The 19,673-nt window shown below is 50.1% G+C and overlaps 1 protein-coding gene across 1 annotated transcript; it reads left to right on the top strand.

The window, feature by feature from the left end:
- The first annotated feature begins 875 nt into the window (after positions 1-875).
- On the top strand, positions 876-14,391 carry LOC124694967. Its single transcript, XM_047227886.1, has 5 exons — positions 876-1,208; positions 12,844-13,002; positions 13,161-13,244; positions 13,334-13,519; positions 13,636-14,391. The coding sequence occupies exons 1-5, from the start codon at positions 876-878 to the stop codon at positions 14,389-14,391; spliced, it is 1,518 nt and encodes a 505-aa protein (XP_047083842.1).
- The last annotated feature ends 5,282 nt before the right edge of the window (positions 14,392-19,673 follow it).

Raw genomic sequence — 19,673 nt, 5'->3', positions numbered from 1 at the left:
AAAATATCCACTCAGATGTGCGGGGCCCAAGTGGAGTAGTATCAATTAATGGTTATCGTTATTTTTTCACTTTTATTGATTGTTGCACTAAAACTACTTGGGTATGTGTTTTCAAAAACAAGAGGGATATGTTTGAATGCTTTAGAGATTTTTATAATATGGTGGTGTACAAAGAGTTTGAAGAATATTTATAAAACTCGAGGATTATTCATCAAACCACTTGCTGTCCAAGCACCTTGGAGCAGAATGGTTTAGCTAAGAGAAAAATAGACATCTCCTCGAGGTTACTAGGTGTTTTATGATAACTATGAATGTTCCTAAATATTTGTGAAGTGAGGCAGTGATGACTGCCGCCTACTTAATCGAATGAATGCCATCTTTAGTGCTTGATCATAAGACACCTATACAGTGCTTAACATGTAAAACTTCATCTGCGGTTCCTCCAAAAGTTTTTAGATGTGTGTGCTTTGTGAAAGATTATAGACCATCAGTTGGGAAGTTAAATTCTAGAAAGTAAAATGAAAATTGAGCAACAGGGGAGATAAAGCTAAGGAAGGCAATGATGCAATCCAAAATAATATGCTTTTTTGAATAATGCCAACGGGTGATACACACGGTGATCAAGGTGATAGTGTATCAAAAACAGACAATGATGATGTACAAGAGGAGTTTCAGGACAGACCAAATAAAGCACAATAGCCTAAACCGATGAGGACCGACAACTTCAGGTGTATCCAAGGAGATACCAAACGGGAGAGGAACATGTGCAAGTGGGGGAAATCTTTCTAAAGTCATCCCCACGGACCAATGCGGAGGCCAGGGTGGAGGAGGCGGCGGTGCAGGCGGTGGAGGCTAGGGAGGAGGAGGCGGCGACCATGGCCGACCTCGAGGTGCAGCTCGCAGAGGCCAGGGCGGAGCTCGCGGTAGCGAGCGCGGTGGCCAGGGCGTGCCTGGTGGCGCAGCACAAGGGGCCGCCGGCGTGGCAGGCGGCTACCATGGCAGACGCCGTCATCGACGACATGGACGACGAGGACGAGCACGACATTATCTTCCTCCCCTATAGCGACGAAGAGGGCGTGTTTGTGCGTGCCGAGCAGGGGGTGCTGCTCGCGTCGTTCGAGAGTCTCCCCGAGGACGCTGATCGCCGTCGGGTTCTTGCGGCGGAGGCACAAGCTCGCGGTGATGCGATGGCCATGAGGCAGGCTTTGGTGCGCTCGAACATGGTGGCGGTGGCGTTGACGGGGCCAGACCACGCGCGGATCGACCGAAATAACCGCAAGCTGCAGGACGCCATTGCGGCGACTTGGCGAGGGACGAAGCGGTGGTGTCAGTAGCGAGGGACAAGGCCCGCTACCGCGAGGACATGGCACACATCGCGGCGGACGAGGCGGCTACGCAGCGAGCTCACTGGGACTCCTCTCTGCCGGAGGTCGTTGAACATCGTCGGCGGGAAGACGTTGCCTCGTTCCAGGAGTAGAACCGCCTCCGTAGGGAGCGGCACGCGGCTGCCCAAGCTCGCATGCTCTCCGACGATGGCGCCGGCCCTCAGGTTACGCCGGCGGCCAGTAGTAGGCCGCGCGACTTCGAGTAAACCTAGCCTTTATAGGCCACACGACGGCAAGTAGGTACGACCTGGTTAACTCTAACAATTTCTATAAAGATGGTCCTTTTGGCCAATCAATATGAATGACAAACATTTTTCTTACCTGTGTCTCCATGAACATGCCGGTCAGTATTTGTCGGGCCGCTAGCTAGGCTGGATACATACGGATTTTGGAACCGCGCGATCGCAAAGCGTCCGTTTGCGTCGTCTCGTTGAAGATGCCCTAAAACTTATGTATATACACCTATATATATCCGTGTGTGTATGATACAGCTCCCGTTTGGCAAATAATGGAAGAAATAGAAGATTGTGCAAATTCCTAGTCAGCGGCTGGCTAGTGGCTAGCACGCCGGAGGCGTTAGCACGTCATGTTAATTTGTACATAGGATAGCAGCATCGTATACTTGATGGATTTATGTATTGTTCCTGAGTCCTGACTCCGGCCGAATGATTGCTTCGTCGTGGTAGACATGTGTGTTCGATCAGTTTTGTGTCGGCGCGTGCGTCTCCAACTCCGTCCGACTTGTTCCGCGCGTCATCGCCGAATTCTGATTACGAACTCCATCTCGTCAATGGTCACTTCACTAGTGGAAAACAGGCCTTTTGATCCGGGTGGTTAGGGCCTTTTGTCGCGGGCGGCCAGCCGCGACAAGCAAGGCGCGATAAAAGGGTGGCCTTTTATCCCGGGTCACTTACGACCCGCGACATAAGGTCCACCACGTGGCAGCCGCGGGGCGCGCAGGGCACAGGACCTTTGTCGCGGGCGGTATTACCACCCGCGACAAAAGGCCTTCTACGTGGCGCGCGCACAACGCTTCGCTTTAGGGTTTGAGGGGTGCAGCACCCCTCCCCCCCCGCCACCGACCGCCCGTTATATTTGTACGCTACTAGAAGTTGTACACATTCATTCATTATATATATATATAGATCGATCAAACAAATATTGGAAGCGAAGTCGATTCCCCTTACACATATTCGTAGGTTCCCTACATATATACATGGAGCTCACGATCGACAAACGGTACTAACGACCGTCTATTTGGAGGTAGAACAACTATTTGGACTAAACAAGCCTTTCTTGTTTATTACTTCTCTAACCAAAAGTCCCGCCAGTTCCTCCGCGATTCCTAGTGCGTGTTCCTTTGGTTGGAGTCTGTCCCGCATGAAGTCGACCTATATACGATAATGAGATGAGTATGACTATATCAGTCTTGATAACGAAATATTGATGATAATAAATAAAGTTGTGAATGTTATTGCTTACTTTGAATTTATTTCTGTTCTGCTTCTCAGTGGTTAACATGCGAATGGACTCGCAAACGTAGTATCCACATAGATTCGTCCCTTGTGGCTGCTGGGGGCACGCTACAGGAGTAAATGTTAGCTTCGTTGCAAAGGTAATGTCCTTATGAACATTCTTCAAAGCTTGCCAAGCCCTGCCATGCAAAAGAATGATTGAATGAGTGGATAATTAATTGATATCTCACGAAAGATAAAGCGCGGCGATGAAGGAAATTACACTTGGAGCAACTTCTGCAAGTCCTGGAACCCGTCCAGGCCTCTACTCAGTGGGTCTCTTACTTCAACTACTCCCTTATCGGGTTGAATGTCTAGTAGAATCCAGTGGAAGCTGCACATGTTATGCATATACGTCAGGAATTACACTTAACATCGAGTAAGAAAAATTGAATGTGCATAAAAGATCATTAAGACTCTCACTCGTAGTTGTAAGGAAACAATATTGAATCACAGAAATATTGCTGCCCCAAAAACCTTAGTAGGTTTCCCCCGTATCTTCGCGTTTATGCTTCACCGTTTCAACATGTATTTTATCCGGGTCAACAAACCCAACATTGATAATATTATTACTTTTGCACTCACCGATCTTCGCCTGCAAAAGAGAACACATAAGATATAATGAGTATATATATGCAATGAAAACGAACATGAACTGAATGAAAATGAACTTATATGTAGTTAACAACTTACAAGCAATAGCAACTCATGAGAGATTTGTCGAGGGCATCTAGATTGAATAACTGCCGAGTTCATTCATCTCAATATGGATCTCCTCCTCTCGGTAGTAATATTCCCATGGTATACTCGCCACGATGAACCTTATGTTCTCCTTGCATGCATCAAGGTACCACTGATGCAAATTCCGCATATGTGTTGGCAGTTTATGCACCTGCTCTCTGCTGATCAAGTCGGCCCCGTAGACAAATTTAGGAGCTATATCAGCAAGTGGGTACTGCAAGCATCTCGCTGCAGACAGCAATTCCTCCACGGTAACGTCACAGTGCAGCCGCTAGCTTTGCAGCTTTCTTCCATATCGAAACCACCACCATGTTCCTCGTACACCTTGGGAACATTAAGCACTTTGAGTGGTGGGATCGATTGTTTGGGCTGAGCACCGAGGAGGGGAACTTCCTTTCTCTTTTTGCCTTTTGTCGTTTGCTTGGCCTTGAGGGGTGCACTTGTTGAAGTTGACTTATTCTCGCTTGCACTTCTAGCCGATGATTTGCTCGTGCCAGCTAATGTCCTTCTCCTTAGCCTTTTCAGCCTTCTTTGTGTCAATTACCTTCGCAAGAGTGCGTGTATAGTCATCCTTCTTCTCGTGTAAGTCATACCGCGATGGTGTGTTCAGTAAAACTAGTAGCATATGCTATTTGCTTCTCCGTGTATGGCTCGGCGCTCGGAGGTTTTGGCTTATGGAAATGATCATAGTTGTGTTTCGCAACAGCGGCCGCATTTTCCTCGACAAGCAAGATCCCAAGGACGGGGGGAGGAACCTTTGGTACTTTTGGGAGGGGCGACCTCTTGGGGACAGGACTCTTGAAACGCTTCCGGCTGGGTGCATTCCGAGTCTTTTTGGGCGGAGGCGGCGGCGCGGGAGATGGAGATGGAGTACCGATGTCGTGGTCGACGTCGTACCCACGGGGTGATGGTGTCGACATGTGATCAGTAGGAGGAGGTGATGGTGGCCTGCGATCACCTGGAGGAGGTGATGGTGACCCGCCGGGACGACCGGTACTAGGTGCTACCCAGCCCGGCAGCCTGATGTTCTTCTTTTCCCGGAGAATGATTTCTCCCAAAGACCTCTCTCGAGTGTAAGCCCCCCATCACCTCCAGGGATATGGAGCTCCAATGTCTCCCACTCGCGGGACAACCGAATCCACCCCGACACGAGCATAGCCAGCTGGAATCGGATTGCCATGCCATGTTGCCGGCTCACCTTCGAGTCCAAATGCCGGTAAGACATAGCCGACCGCCACCTTAACGTAAACCTTCCCGAACACCTCATGGAGATCACAAGGTGTTGTCTCCTTGATTCCATCCAAGGGGTCGCCAGGACCGGCATCTATCATCATCCGTGTAGGAGGGGTTGGCTTCTCCATCACCGGAGCCGTTGGCTTCTCCATCACCGGAGCCGTCGGGTTCTCCATGACCGGAGCCGTCGGGTTCTCCATCACCGGAGCCGGCTCGGTCGGCTTCTGTACCATCGCGTATCATGTCCGCGAATATGTCTTCCTCGTTCCAAGTCCCGTTCGAATTGATCCATTGTTTCCGCAAAAGAATTAAATCGATAAGTAAATGTTCAAACACAAACCAAACCCTAACCCTAATCAAACACAAACCAAACCCTAACCCTAATCGGCGACACGTGTTTGCGAGAGGGAGAGGGGTGTCGGCGACGCGTGTTTGCGAGAGGGAGAGGGTCTCGGCGGCGCGTGTTTGCGAGAGGGAGAGGGGTGTCGGCGCGTGTTTGCGAGATGGAGAGTGCGCGTGTTTGCGAGAGGGAGAGGGGTGTCGGCGCGTGTTTGCGAGCGGGAGAGGGCGCGTGTTTGCGAGAGGGGGAGGGTGTCGGCGACGGGTTTTTGCGAGGGGGAGGGAGTCGACGTCAGTTGTTTGCGAGAGGGGTCTCGGCGGGTGTTTGCGAGAGGGGTGTGTTTGCGAGAGGGGTGTGTCGGCGGGTGTTTGCGAGAGGGGTGTGTCGGCGGCCGATCCGAATTTGAACTAACTAATCAAATTTAAACTACAAATTTGAACTAACTAATTACATTTAACAAAAATAAACTAACTAATTACAACAAAATACTTACAAAATTTAAACTACAAATTTGAACTAACTAATTACAACAAAAATAAACTAACTAATTACAACAAAATACTTACAAAAATGAACTAACTAATTACATACTAAAATGTCTATATACAAAAATGAACTAACTAATTACATACTAATTATCTAACTAATAACTAATTACTAAAATGTCTATATACAAAAATGAACTAACTAATTACATACTAATTATCTAACTAATAACTAATTACTAAAATGTCTATATACAAAAATAAACTAACTAATAACTAATTACAAAAATGAACTAACTAATTATACAAATTATCTAACTAAGAAAAAAAAAATTAAAAAAAGAGGGCCGGCCGGGCGCCCGCGCCGGCGCTCGCGCACATGGCCGGCGGCTTGTACCTGCGGAGGGCGCGGCGGCGCGGCGGCGGGGCCGGCACGGGCACGAGGCGGCGGCGGCGGGCGCGCGGCACGGCGGCAATCGACGGCGCGGGCGGCACGCGCGGCGGCAATCGACGGCGGCAGAGGGCACGCGCGGCAGAGGGAGCTCGAGGAGGCCTACGGCGGCGACGGCGCGGCAGAGGAGATCGACGGCGGCGACGGCGCGGCAGATCGACGGCGGCACGGCAAAATCCGGCAGCCTGGCGGCGTGAATTTCGCTAAGTGTTGGCCTCCGTGTGTCGCGGGTGGGGGCTCCGCCCGCGGGGCTAGGTATTTATACCTAACCCCTTTTGTCGCGGGTGGTGGCACGACCCGTGATAAAGGCCCCCTTTTATCACGGGTCGTGCCACCACCCGCGACAAAGGGGTCCCTATCGCGGGCCGTGGCTCGACCCGCGACAAAAGGGGGTGGGAGGGGAGGCGGCCGATCCGCGTGAAGCGCATCCAACGGCTCCAGGCCGTTGGATTCAAACGGCCTCGGAGCCGTTGGATGCGCTTCACGCGGATCGGCCTGCAACAGTTTTTGTGTTTCTGTTTTTTTCTGTTTTTTGTTTTTCTGTTTTTTTTTAATAAAAACTATTATTTCAATAACTTTTAAATGGTAACTCAAAAAGAAAAGTTTTATATATGAAAATTGATCAGAAAAATCCAATGAACATGAATATGATATCCATATAACTATTTGCATCTCGCATCATATCCACTCGTGTCGCGTCCCCGTGCCACGTGTCGCCACCTCTTCCACGTGCCTCGCCCCGCCGACGCCGGCGTGCGACGTGTAGCCACCGCTGCCACGTGCCTCACCCCGCCGACGCCGGCGTGCGACGTGTAGCCACCGCTAACACGTGCCATGCCCCGCGTGCGCTATATAGAGCGACGAGTGCGGGCGCAACCACACGCCGCCACCGCCTCCGCTCATTCATCTCCGGGATGCCTCCATGTCGTCGAGGGGCGTCCGGTTTCCGTGGCGTTCGAGTGCATCCGAGCGGTAGGTTCACCGCCGAGATACGCGCCGGTGGCTTCCGCCTCACCCTCGGCACGTACAACACGCCGGAGGAGGCGGCGCGCGCTTACGACGCGGCGGCGTGGCGCTTTCGGCGGCCGGGGCACGACATCAACTTTCCGGATGTTGAATCGCTAGAGGAGGCGGAGTTCCTCGCGCCACCGCCGTGCCTCGTCACCGGCGAGGACCGTCGCCGGCATCGCCGGGTGCAGCGCAGGATCGCCATCGCCGAGCGCGACGAGCGGTTGATGCGCCAGTGGAGGGCGCGGTCCCCCGACGCGTTCTTTGCTAACCTTAGGGCACAACGCAGGTCCAACAGGCGCAACCGTCGGGCCGTCGCCGCCTTCGAGCTCGAGAACTCGAATACAACTTGGACCGAAAACGACCCTCGGTGGGATGACCTTTGGACGGAGACAACCTCCGACGACGAGTAGAGACTAGACTAGTAATTTATCTATTTTATTGTAATTTCAATAAAGTCGTTGTCGGTTCTATTAGTTTAAATTTAGTTTATAAAGTCGTTGTCGGTTGTTTTTGTTCAATAAAGTGGTTGACACGAAATTTATTACGATTGAACTGAAATTAAAGTACGAGCTCAACCGAAAAATAAGATACATGGCTAGATTCGAATGTTGGAGCCATTCAATCATAGTCGTGCCTAGTCCTATACACGTCGCCACCGTAGTCATCAAAGTCGCCGACGTCATCGTCGCTAGCATCGGGGTCGCGGTTGTCGAACCTCGGCGGATGACCACGCGTGGGCTGGGATTGAGGGTAGCGCAGGCGGGGGCCACGATAGGCCAGGACGCTCTGGAGAGTCCGGCCGCGCCACCACATCCGACGGCCGGCCTCGTTGAAGTTCGAAGGAGGCGGGCCGTCCTCCTCGTACTCGGCAACCGCCCTCTCACGCCGATTGATGAAGAAGCTGTCCCAAGTCGGGCTGTAGTCGGGATGCCACTGGGGATTCCTCCGCTGCTCGGGCGTGAGCTCGAAATAGTAGTGGTTCGTGATGGCCATCTCGCGTGGCACACCTACAGGGATAGGAGGGACCGGTACGCCTCCGACGCTCAGCAACCAGCCGGTCGGGACGCGGTAGCCGGGCGGGCAGGGGTAGTTCGAGGCGCAAAGCGCCTCCGCCTCCCGGGTGTTAGACATACGATGGAAGCCATGGGAGAGAGTGATGAGGTTTGCGGATATGAGAGTCCAAGCCTACATATATATAGTGGAAAATGGCGGGAATGCGGGAAGAAAATAGGCGGGAACGAAGTGGCGCGCGAAACTTTCATCCCGGGTGGAGGCTCAAACCGCGACAAAAGACTGGGGAGGCTTATCTAGGAGGGCCTTTTGTCACGGTTGGTGGCTGCAACCGCGACTAAAGATGTCGGCAGGATAATAAGGATGTGTCGGTAACCTTTTGTCACGGTTGGTGGCTGCAACCGCGACTAAAGCTGTCGGCAGGATAAGGATGTGTCGGTAACCTTTTGTCACGGTTGGTGGCTGCAACCGCGACTAAAGGTGTCGGCAGGATAAGGACGCGTGGGTGGACGCACTGCTCGATGAGATAAAGCATGTAGCGCACGACGGCCTGTCGAAGTAATAAGACAAAGTAGAAGCGGTGCCGTGCCTATAAAAGGAGCATCGATACGCCTTGCCAAGCAGCATCAACAAGCCAAGCACAGTTTAATCTTCATTATTACATAAATGTAGAGATTGTCTTGGGAACTATATATGAAGAATACATTATTACATCGCCATCTAGTGTTGTGATCTTCTACGCCGTAGCCATGGAGAATCTTCATCATTTAGCAAGATGCTTGGGTCAATTTTCACCGTGAAGGGCGGAATTTCTTTAAACTTATTATAATCTTCCGACATGTCCGTCTTGTCATCCACTCCCACGATGTTTCTTTTCCCCGAAAGAACTATGTGGCGCTTTGGCTCCTCGATTGATGTATTCTTTTGTTGATTTCTTTTTCTTGATTTGCTAGACATGTCCTTCACGTAGAAAACTTGAGCCACCTCGCTGGCTAGGACAAAAGGCTCGTCCGTGTACGCAAGATTGTTGGGATCCACTCGTTATCATACCGTACTTATCGTCAATATGTATAGCGCTGAGCTTCACCCATTTGCACCGAAACAAAGGGACCTTAAAAGTGGGACCATAGTCAAGTTCCCATATCTCCTCTATGTATCCATAATATGTGGTGGTCTGCCCATTCTCGTCTCGTTGCATCGAAGCGGACACCGCTCGTTTTGGTTGGTGCTCTTCTTATCTTGGTCGATCGTGTAAAATGTATTCCCATTTATCTCGTACCCTTGGAATGTACATATGTTTGAAGATGGTAACCTGGCCAACAAGTACAGCTGCTCCACCGCAGATGGGTCATTAATGAGATGTCTTTGCAACCAACCGCCGAAGGTATTCATGTGTTGACGTGTAATCAAGGACTCGGGCTGGCCCGGGTTTATTTCTCGTAAAACATTCTTATGTTTCTCGATGTACGGAGCCACCAAGCTGGAATTGTATAGAACCGTGTAGTGCGCTTGATTGAAAGAAATCTTGTCCCTCCACACCGTTGCTTTCCTTCCTAGTGTGCCTTTTCCAGTCAGCCTCCCCTCATACCGAGATTCAGGAACACCAATCGGCTTAAGGTCGGGAAGAAAGTCAACACAAAACTCAATGACCTCCTCGGTTCCGTAGCCCTTTGAGATACTTCCTTCCGGCCTAGCTCGGTTATGAACATATTTCTTTAAGACTCCCATGAACCTCTCGAAGGGGAACATATTGTGTAGAAATACAGGACCGAGAATTCTAATCTCTTCAACTAGGTGAACGAGGAGGTGCGTCATAATATTGAAGAAGGATGGTGGGAACAACAACTCGAAGCCGACAAGACATTGGACCACATCTTCCTGTAATCCCGACAAAGTTTCGGATCCATTACCTTCCGAGAAATTGCGTTCAGGAATGCACATATCTTCACAATGGCTAGTCGAACATTTTCTCGGTAGAAGTCCCCTCAATGCAATCGGAAGCAATTGTGTCATAAGCACGTGACTGATCATGGGACTTCAGGTTCTGGAATTTTTTCTCCTTCATATTTACTATCCCCTTTATATTCGACGAGAAACCAGACGGAACCTTGATACTGAATAGGGCTTCAAAAAGATCTCCTTCTCTTGTTTGGTAAGAGCATAGGCTGGCAGGCCCTACAAACTGCCCTGGATGATTGCCGTTTCGTCCTTTATGAAGTTCCTGGTCCTCCCGTGCTTCGTTGTATCTTTTGTCTTTCCATACACGCCCGGAAAACCTAGAATATTCACACAAAGATTCTTGGTCGGGTGCATCACGTCGATTGCAGAGCGGACTTCCAGGACTTTCCAATATTCTAGCTCCCGGAAAATAGATTTCTTCTTCCACATGGGCGCGTGTCCGTCATCGTCTTTCGGAACAGGTCGACTGCCCGGACCCTTTCCAAAGATAACATTTAAATCCTTGACCATGTCAAATATATCAGCACCACTACGGGGACGAGGCTTCGGACGGCGGTCTGCCTCGCCATCGAAATGCTTGCCTTTTTTCCTTAAGGGATGCTTGCGCGGAAGGAAACGACGATTGAACGGGTACACAACTTTTCTGCTTTTTCCCAAATATTTACTTTCAGTCTCATCTAAACAGTGTGTGCATGCATTGTATCCTTTGTTCGTACTGTCCCGAAATGTTACCGAGAGCAGGCCAATCATTGATGGTTACGAATAGCAACGCTCGTAGGTCAAATTCTTGCTCCGTGTGCTCATCCCACACACGTACACCTGGTTTGGCCCACAACTCCAAAAGTTCATCGACTAATGGCCTTAGGTACACATCAATGTCGTTGCCCGGTTGCTTTGGGCCTTGGATAAGCACTGGCATCATAATGAACTTCCGCTTCATGCACAACCAAGGAGGAAGGTTGTAGATACATAGAGTCACGGGCCAGGTGCTGTGACTGCAGCTCTGCTCCCCAAAAGGATTCATGCCATCTGTACTTAGACCAAAGTATAAGTTCCTTGCCTCACCCGCAAAATCCGGAAACTCTCTCCCGATGTTTCTCCACCGCCGACCATCGGCGGGGTGCCTCAACATCGCGTCTTTCTTACGTTCTTCCATGTGCCATCGCAACAACTTGGCATGCTCTTTGTTTCTGAACAAACGTTTCAACCGTGGTATTATTGGAGCATACCACATCACCTTCGCAGAACCCTCTTCCTGGGTGGCTCGCCCTCAACATCACCAGGGTCATCTTTTCCGATCTTATACCGCAATGCACCACATATCGGGCATTTATTCAAATTCTCGTACTTCTCACCGCGGTAGAGGATACAGATCATTAATGCATGCATGTATCTTCTGCACATCTAATCCTAGAGGGCAGACAAGCTTCTTTGCTTCATATGTACTGACGGGCAATTCATTATTTCTTGGAAACAGCTTCTTTAATATTATCATCAATTTCTCAAATCCCGAGTCAGTCACACCGACCTCTGCCTTCCATTTCAGCAATTCCAATATGCTACCCAGCTTTCTATGCCCATCTTCACAACCTGGGTACAACAATTTGTGGTGGTCCTCTAACATCTTGTCGAACTGCAACCTCTCCTTATCCGTGTCACGGTCTCTTCTTGCATCAGAAATGGCCCGACGAAGATCATCATCAACAGGATCATCTGATGCCTGTTCTTCACCTCCTTCTTCTTCATTGTCGTCCATTGCGGTATCAAAGCATTCAGAGAACATAGATCGATAGTACTTCTCATCATTATCTTCTTCCTCATCGCCGTCTTCCATCATAATCCCTTCTTCTCCGTGCTTGGTCCAAACATTATAACTGGACATGAACCCAAACCGAAGCAGGTGGCTCTTAATATCTCTTGAGCAAGAGTAATCCTTCTCGTTCTTACATTTTAGACATGGACAGCACATAAAACCTTGCTTCGACTTGTTGGCCTCGGCCACAAGCAAGAAAGAATTCACGCCCTCTCTGAAAGCGGGAGCACATCGGTTACCGTACATCCATGGATGACTCATCTGCATCATAAGCACAATTATATATGTATCAGATGCAATCACCTTGCTAAAATTAGTATTGTACGGACTATGCATATATATATATAGTCGAGAAAATAGTTGCTAACCTTTTTGGATCAAAAAGAGGAGAAATCTTATCAAATAAACCAAGTGGCATCCCTCTCACAAGCATTCCATCAAACACCTCTTGTGCACATGTAGAAAAAATGAGCTAGCATACACCTCCACCTTCACCACCAAGGAAAAAATGAGGTGGGGGGGGTGGCTGGCTGCTTCTATATATAGGGCGGGGACATTTTGTCGCGGGCCGTATTACGACCCGCGACAAAAGGAGTGGCCACGTCGCTCCTACCCCTTTTTCGCGGGTCGTATACGGCCCGCGACAAAAGGCCGCGACAAAAGCCTCCGCGCGCTCCACATGGTTTCGAGGCGACGTGGCCAGGCCATTTGTCGCGGGTGCAGGCGCGCCCGCGACAAAAGGCTCCCACGGAAGCCCTGTTTTCCACTAGTGCTTCCTGATGGCGTAAACCCTCGAACTCGTGAGAAGATCGCTGCTTCGGCGTGCGTGGCCATGGTAAAGCTGTTTTCTTGATTTTCTGTTAACTCGTCGATATGTTTAGAATCTTTTCTGAATACCAGGGGGGACGGCGCTCATATTTCTGGTGCCCGGTGCAGGGTCTGGAGACTGGCGATCCGTCGCAGAAGCGGTTCTCTGGCGTGGTGCCACCAGCGGCGCCGCTCATATTTCTGGCGCTGCTGTGCATTGCCGGCGCGATCCTATGGCTGGATCACAATGAGGTGCGTGGTATTAGCTGTAGTAGAGCAGTAGTTGCTCCTGATGATCGCATTTTACATCACACGAAACAAGTGTCGGTACTGCACATATACTGTATATGCTAGCTCGATCTGCACAAATGTCACGCTTGAGCTGCTGCATTTTTTTCCTTTTTTTGCAGAATCTGACGATACTGCTGCTTCACCCAAGAGAGGTGACGGCTGACGAGACGTCGCCGCCGGAGGAACCCAGCGACATGTGCAAGGTCAGTCAGGGACAACTTGGATACTCGGACACATCGATTCCAGCTTCATAGTAACGCTGAAGATCTGGTTGCTGTGCGTGCGTTTGCAGAACCAGCGCAGGCCTCCAGCAAGCAACGAGGCGCTGCCGAGGGGCATCGTGCAGGACAAGTCCAACTTCGAGTTCGAGTCCCTGGGCCGCAACCCTGAGATGAAGGAGCCCCCGGCGGCAAAGAGCCTCCTTGCGATCCCCGTCGGCATCAAACAGAAGGCCGTGGTTGACAATCTCGTTTCCAAGGTCGCCATGATCTCATTTCATACCCCACTTTCTTAATTCAGCTGGCAGTGGCAGCAATGTAGAGAGTGTACTAACGTTGTCTGATCCGCCATGCATGCATGATGATGATCATGCAGTTCCCGGTGGCGAATTTCACGTTAATGCTGTTCCACTATGACGGCGTGGTGGAGGGATGGAGCGACCTGCCGCGGTCGCGGCGGGCGGTGCACGTGGCGGCGGCGGACCAGACCAAGTGGTGGTTCGGCAAGCGGTTCCTGCACCCGGACCTCGTCGCCGAATACGACTACATCTTCCTCTGGGACGAAGACATCGAGGTGGACGACTTCGACCCCCTCAGGTACCTCGACATCGTCAGGAAAGAAGGGCTCGAGATCTCGCAGCCGGCGCTCGACCGCCGGTCGAAGATCCACCACCAGCTCACGGCCCGCGCGCGGCGGGGCGGTGCCGTGCACCGGCGGTTCTACAAGACGGCGGGTGGCGGGCGGTGCTACGGGAACAGCACGGGCCCGCCGTGCACGGGATGGGTGGAGATGATGGTGCCGGTTTTCTCGCGAGCGGCGTGGCGGATGATCCAGAACGACCTCGTCTTTGCGTGGGGGCTCGACTTCAAGCTCGGCTACTGCGCGCAGGGGGACCGGACCATGAACGTCGGGATCGTGGACAGCGAGTACGTCCTCCACCGCGGCATCCCCACGCTCGGCGACGCTGGCGACGGCACGACGGCCACGGCGGCGGTGGGCAGGTCCGCGTTGCGGCAGCGGTCGTCCAGGGAGATGCAGATATTCAACAGGAGGTGGAATGAAGCGGTGGCGGAGGACGAGTGCTGGACCGACCCTTACCCGGAGCCGCCGACGGCTACGACCAAGGACTGACAGATTGTGATCGGCCGAGCGATGGCCTTTGCGTTTGCTTACATGATATATTGGTATAGATGCATCAAAATCATGTACAGGTCTAGCTAGAGAGAGCAATTCCAGTGAATCATCCCGCCTCCCTTTCGCCTCGCGCAATGGTCATCAAGTTGCAGAAGTAACACGGAATTTGCACTGCAGAAGTAACCATTTCCTCATGGCACTCCTTGACTACAAAAAACATGCAAGGGCAAGAGTGATGATATTAATTTGGGACAATTCACAGCATGCTCAATTGCAGCGAAAGAGGATAATTCACAGCATGTTCAATTGGAGTGAAAGCACATGTATAAAAGGAAGACCAGAGCCCCGAAAGAAGGGATTCGACCTCTGGAGATTTGGCCAAGGTAGAGAGTATTCTCAGCCTAGCTGTGTATGCAAAGAGAGAGCCAATTCGGCAAGTCGAGTTCATTTTTGCAATCTACACATTCCCACCAACAAATTAAGATACGCTGATCTTAGGGTAGTTTTTTTGCGAGAAATCCACCGATCTATTAATAATCATCAACAGTAGTATAAATAATCCAAAAAGTAAAAAAAATTACAAATTGGTACTCGGATCACTTAGCCACGACTACAAACACTAGCACGAGCCGAAGGCGCGCCCCTGTCCTCGCCCCTCCATCACTGGAGTCAGGCAAAACTTATCGTAGTAGAGCTTGTTGTAGTAGACAGATGGGAAATCATTGTGCTAAGGTCCCAAAGGACCAACACACCAGAGCAGCAACCATCGCCAATGATGACAACCGTAGATCGGAAGGGACTATCATGAAACCACACCAATAAACACGAAAACCGACCGAATCCCAGGAGATCCGACGGGCACACAACTCCACGCGCCCTCCGTCAGCGCTAGATGCACCACCGGAGTGAGGATAGGGCGGGGAGGACCTTATTCTAACTTCAGGATGTAGCCGCCGCCTCACCATCCCAAAAAAGAGACTGAAAATCAAACTAAATTAAGAACGGAAACTCCCCGCTAGCGAGGGACCACCGTGGTCCGCCACACCTCTAAGGCCCCAAGGCCACCGGAGGCGGAGCGGACCGGCGGTATCGCCGGCGAGGAGGACGGAACCCTAGATGGGTTTTGTGGCTTCTTTCCGCAGCCTCACTACAAGAATCGTCCGCTAAGGGGTATTTTTCGTCGCCTATGGGCCTAACCCGACGATATGGTTTCTGTTGTGGAAACTGCGTCAGGCAAAGTCCTACGACGATTTTTTCGGTCCGTCGCGCTTGGGCGCCCTTCCGCCACGGAAAATCGGACCGCTGCCCAAGTGTTTCCGGGAGCCCGTTGACTGCTGACGTCATGCAAACTGACACGTGGCAGACGCCGTTAACCGGCGGTTAACGGCGTTAACCGACTGAAACCCCGTGGTAGATGGTAGGCCCACACGAGGCTCGCCACGTCTTAAGCGGGCCGGCCCATTAAGTTTGCGGGCCGGGCCAGCTGACTTAGTTTGACCGGTCAACTATATAGCTGGGCTGGTCCATTAGTTACGTGGGCCGGGCCTAACCTCTAAGGTTGACGGGTCAAAACTTTAATGGGCCGGCCCACTAAGCATGTGGGCCGGGCCGAATGCACTCGATTGACCGGTCAACAGGCAAAAGGGCCAGCCCACAAGACATGAGGGACCCACTTTCCTGTTATCGGGCCGGCCCATTTAACAAGTGGGGTCCGCCTTAAAGCAAGTGGGCCGGCCCAAAAAATTATTGGGCCGGCCCAATTAGCATGTGGGTCCCACTTTCCTGCTATCGGGCCGGCCCATTTAGTACGTGGGGTCCACCCTAGATCAACAGGGCTGGCCCAACAAGCTAGTGGGCCGGGCCAAAAGCACAGGTGGGTCCCACTTTCCTGTTAAAGGGCCGGCCCATTTAGTATGTGGGGTCCACCATATAACAAGTGGGCCGGGCCAAAACACAGGTGGGTCCCACTTTCCAGTTAAAGGGCTGGCCTATTTAGTATGTGGGGTCCACCATATAGCAATTGGGCCGGCCCAACAAGATAGTGGGCCGGGCCAAAAACACGAGTGGGTCCCACTTTCACCGCTAAAGGGCCGGCCCATTTAGTACGTGGGGTCCATAATATAGCAAGTGGGCCGGCCCAACACGCTAGTGGGCCGGGCCAAAAACACAGGTGGGTCCCACTTTCCTCTTAAAGGGCCGGCCCGTTTAGTATGTGGGGTCCACCATATAGCAAGTGGGCCGGCCCAACAAGATAGTGGGCCGGGCCAAAAACACTGGTGGGTCCCACTTTCGTCTTCAAGGGCCAGCCCATTTAGTATGTGGGGTCCACCACAAAAGCAATTGGGCTGGCCCAACTAGTTAGTGGGCCGCCCATTAGTGGGTGGGGTCCACCTTAAAGCAAGTGGGCCGGCCCAATTAGAGTGTGGGGTCCACCGTAAATCAAGTGGGCTGGCCCAATAAGTAAGTGGGCCAGCCCGTTTAGTTATTGTTTATATGCCGGCGTAATAGGCGCTTTAGGATTTTGCGGGCCGGCACATATGTGATTTCGCTTAATTGGGCCGTTTAAGGGATGGGAATTCGTGATTTAGATACTGAGAATATTTACGCACCATTGATTTACGTCGGATAGCCTCACTTACCACAAGCACCAAAGAAAAAATGCGCGAAAGAACTATAAAAACTAACTAAATATTACATCGACCGCAAGGCTTTGAAAAAATATTACGGAACCCGGAGAAATTGAATGGTAATTAAACCTAGCAATACAATGAAGCGATCCAGGCAATCTTTTAAGTTGTCCATGCAGCACCTATATCTGAAACAAAGACATTACAAGTTAAGACATCAACTATGGAAACGCAAAGACACTGCAATATTGTTTGCCAAAGAATTTGGAGCTCATCATTTCGTCGTTATAACAAGATCATTGTAATGCGCACAATAAGCAAACAAAGAGTGCATGCCGCATACCAACAGCCAATATAACAGAGCATGCTAGAATGAAACAGCGAGACTTACTACTCGTCGAGTCCCATGCAAACCAACATGTTCGAGGAGTACAAAATTTGCATGAACAACATAGTAGCAGAGCTATAAATTTTGTAACAACGATCGAGCAAGATGAAGTTATGATGGCTACATCTACGAGAGCGAGGAATGTAAACCAAAAATAGAAGTTACGATGGCAAAAGCTAAAGAGGAGGGAATGTGAACCAACATGTGCCAAGTGCAATTACTTCATTTTGGCCGTGAACTAAATAATACTCCCGAACTTATAGTGAAGGGGATGCAAATCAAGATGTTTCGGGATATAAACTTGTAATGAGCAACACATAGAGGATAGTTAATGCTGGAGCTTAGGATGGACCGGATACGGAATATAGTGGGATCACCTGTGAACTTGTATAAGAGGGAATGCAAACCAATATGTTCAGCTTTCCATATGTGAGCGTCATGCCAAGTCAGAGAAACAAGTCAATAATGCAGCTTTTGAAGAACAAGATGGCACGCAAAATTATTATCTAGTAGTGTGACAAGTTTATTTGTACTACAGGCTAGATAGCAGAGTGATAGCATGCCAAACTAAGTCCTTACTTTGTTAGCTTACAATGAACTAGATACAAAACAATGGCATCACCTGTAGTACAGGGAATGCAAGCCAACATGTTCATGAAGTAAAAAATTAGCACAAACAACATAGTAGCAGGCCATAACTTTTGTAACAACGACTGAGCAAGATAAAGTTATGATGGCTAGATCTACAGAGCAGGGAATGTAAACCAAATATAGAAATTACGCTGCCAAAAGCTATAGAGCAGGGAATGCGAACCAACATGTGCAATTACTTAAAATTGGCCATGAACTAAATAATAGCAGGATGTTACTATAATACCTATAATTTTTGTAACAACGACTGAGCAAGATAGAAGTTATGATGGCTACATCTAGAGAGCAGGGAATGCAAACCAAAATGTTCAATCGCTTAAAGTTAGCAATGAAGTAGAAAATAGCAACGTGTTACGGTCATAGCTAGGAATGAACTAAAAGAGCTTCAGACAAACAAGCATCTGAACCCAGAACATGGCGCTAAAACAAGGGACTTACATTAGGAGAAGCACTCTGTGGGAGTCACAACAGATCTTCCCGGGGTTGATAGATCCGGTGATGAAGTACGCTACATGTGCTACTTGGGGTTGGAGAGACGGCCATTACACTTCATGATTACTCATCTCATCTGCAAAAACGTAACGGCGCGTCGTTAGCACAAACAGGTTCCCCCAAGATTAAACTAGAACTTGCAAGCAAGCAATAGAAAAGCGACAATAGAAGAGTTTAGATCATGAAAGGCGCCGGTGAAGCAGATCCGGTTCATGCACAGCGGTGTCGGTGAGCTAGATCCGATGCGGTTTACGACAGATCCGGCGAAGCGGCTCCGGTGGGGTGGACGATACCGCAGCTGAAGCGACTGCGGTAGACTGCTGGATGAGTATATGGTTTCGAGGTTCGGCGGGGATGATCCAGTCCGGTTGATGACGGCGTCGATGAAGCGGCTCCGGCAGACAGCCGGATGATGAGGATCGCGAGGCCTCGGGTAGGCCAGGGAAGTCCGGCGGGGATGTTCCGGTGCGGTGGTTGTGGAGGTGGGAGAGAGAGGGACTTGGGAAGTTCCGGTGGGTGGTCTCAGAGGAGAGAGTGAGGGAAATGAATTTTTTTTCGGGCAGTTTCGGAGCTAGGGAGGTGGTGATCGAAAAAAATGACGGGTAGACCCCCCACCAACCGACTTATGCATGGACATTGTTGTCATCTTTACGAGGGTAGAATGGGAAGTTAGAGGCGTGTGAAATATTTGTATTTTTCGGGCGGGAAGTTTTGCCGCTGGAATGAGATTTCGAATTTGGCTACGGTCCAAGTAATACAAAAATATGAGACCGTACTAGTACGGCCAAGTGTCACATCAAGTCATCATCACGTTGAAAATCGGTTACCACGATCATAATCATGATATATCTTGAAAATCAATTTTGAAAAGCCCTTCTGAAATATTTCGGGATTGGTACTAGGAGATTTTGCAGCTTGACTAAGAATTGATTTTGAATAAGGCTATGGTCTAAGTAATTTTTTTTCTTCGAAAAGGGGATATGACCCCAGCCTCTGCATCGTGGTGATGCACACGGCCTTCATTAATAATCCAGTCGCAACAAAAGTATTTTTTTTGCAAGGAGCAACAAAAGTATGTTGTACATATGGTCCAAGTAATATACTCGTGATTGTAATATAAG

Source organism: Lolium rigidum, chromosome 3, assembly GCF_022539505.1.
Source record: "Lolium rigidum isolate FL_2022 chromosome 3, APGP_CSIRO_Lrig_0.1, whole genome shotgun sequence".
NCBI lineage: Eukaryota > Viridiplantae > Streptophyta > Magnoliopsida > Poales > Poaceae > Lolium > Lolium rigidum.
The sequence above is the reverse complement of the archived record's forward strand: the minus strand, read 5'-3'. Positions and strand labels throughout refer to the sequence as shown.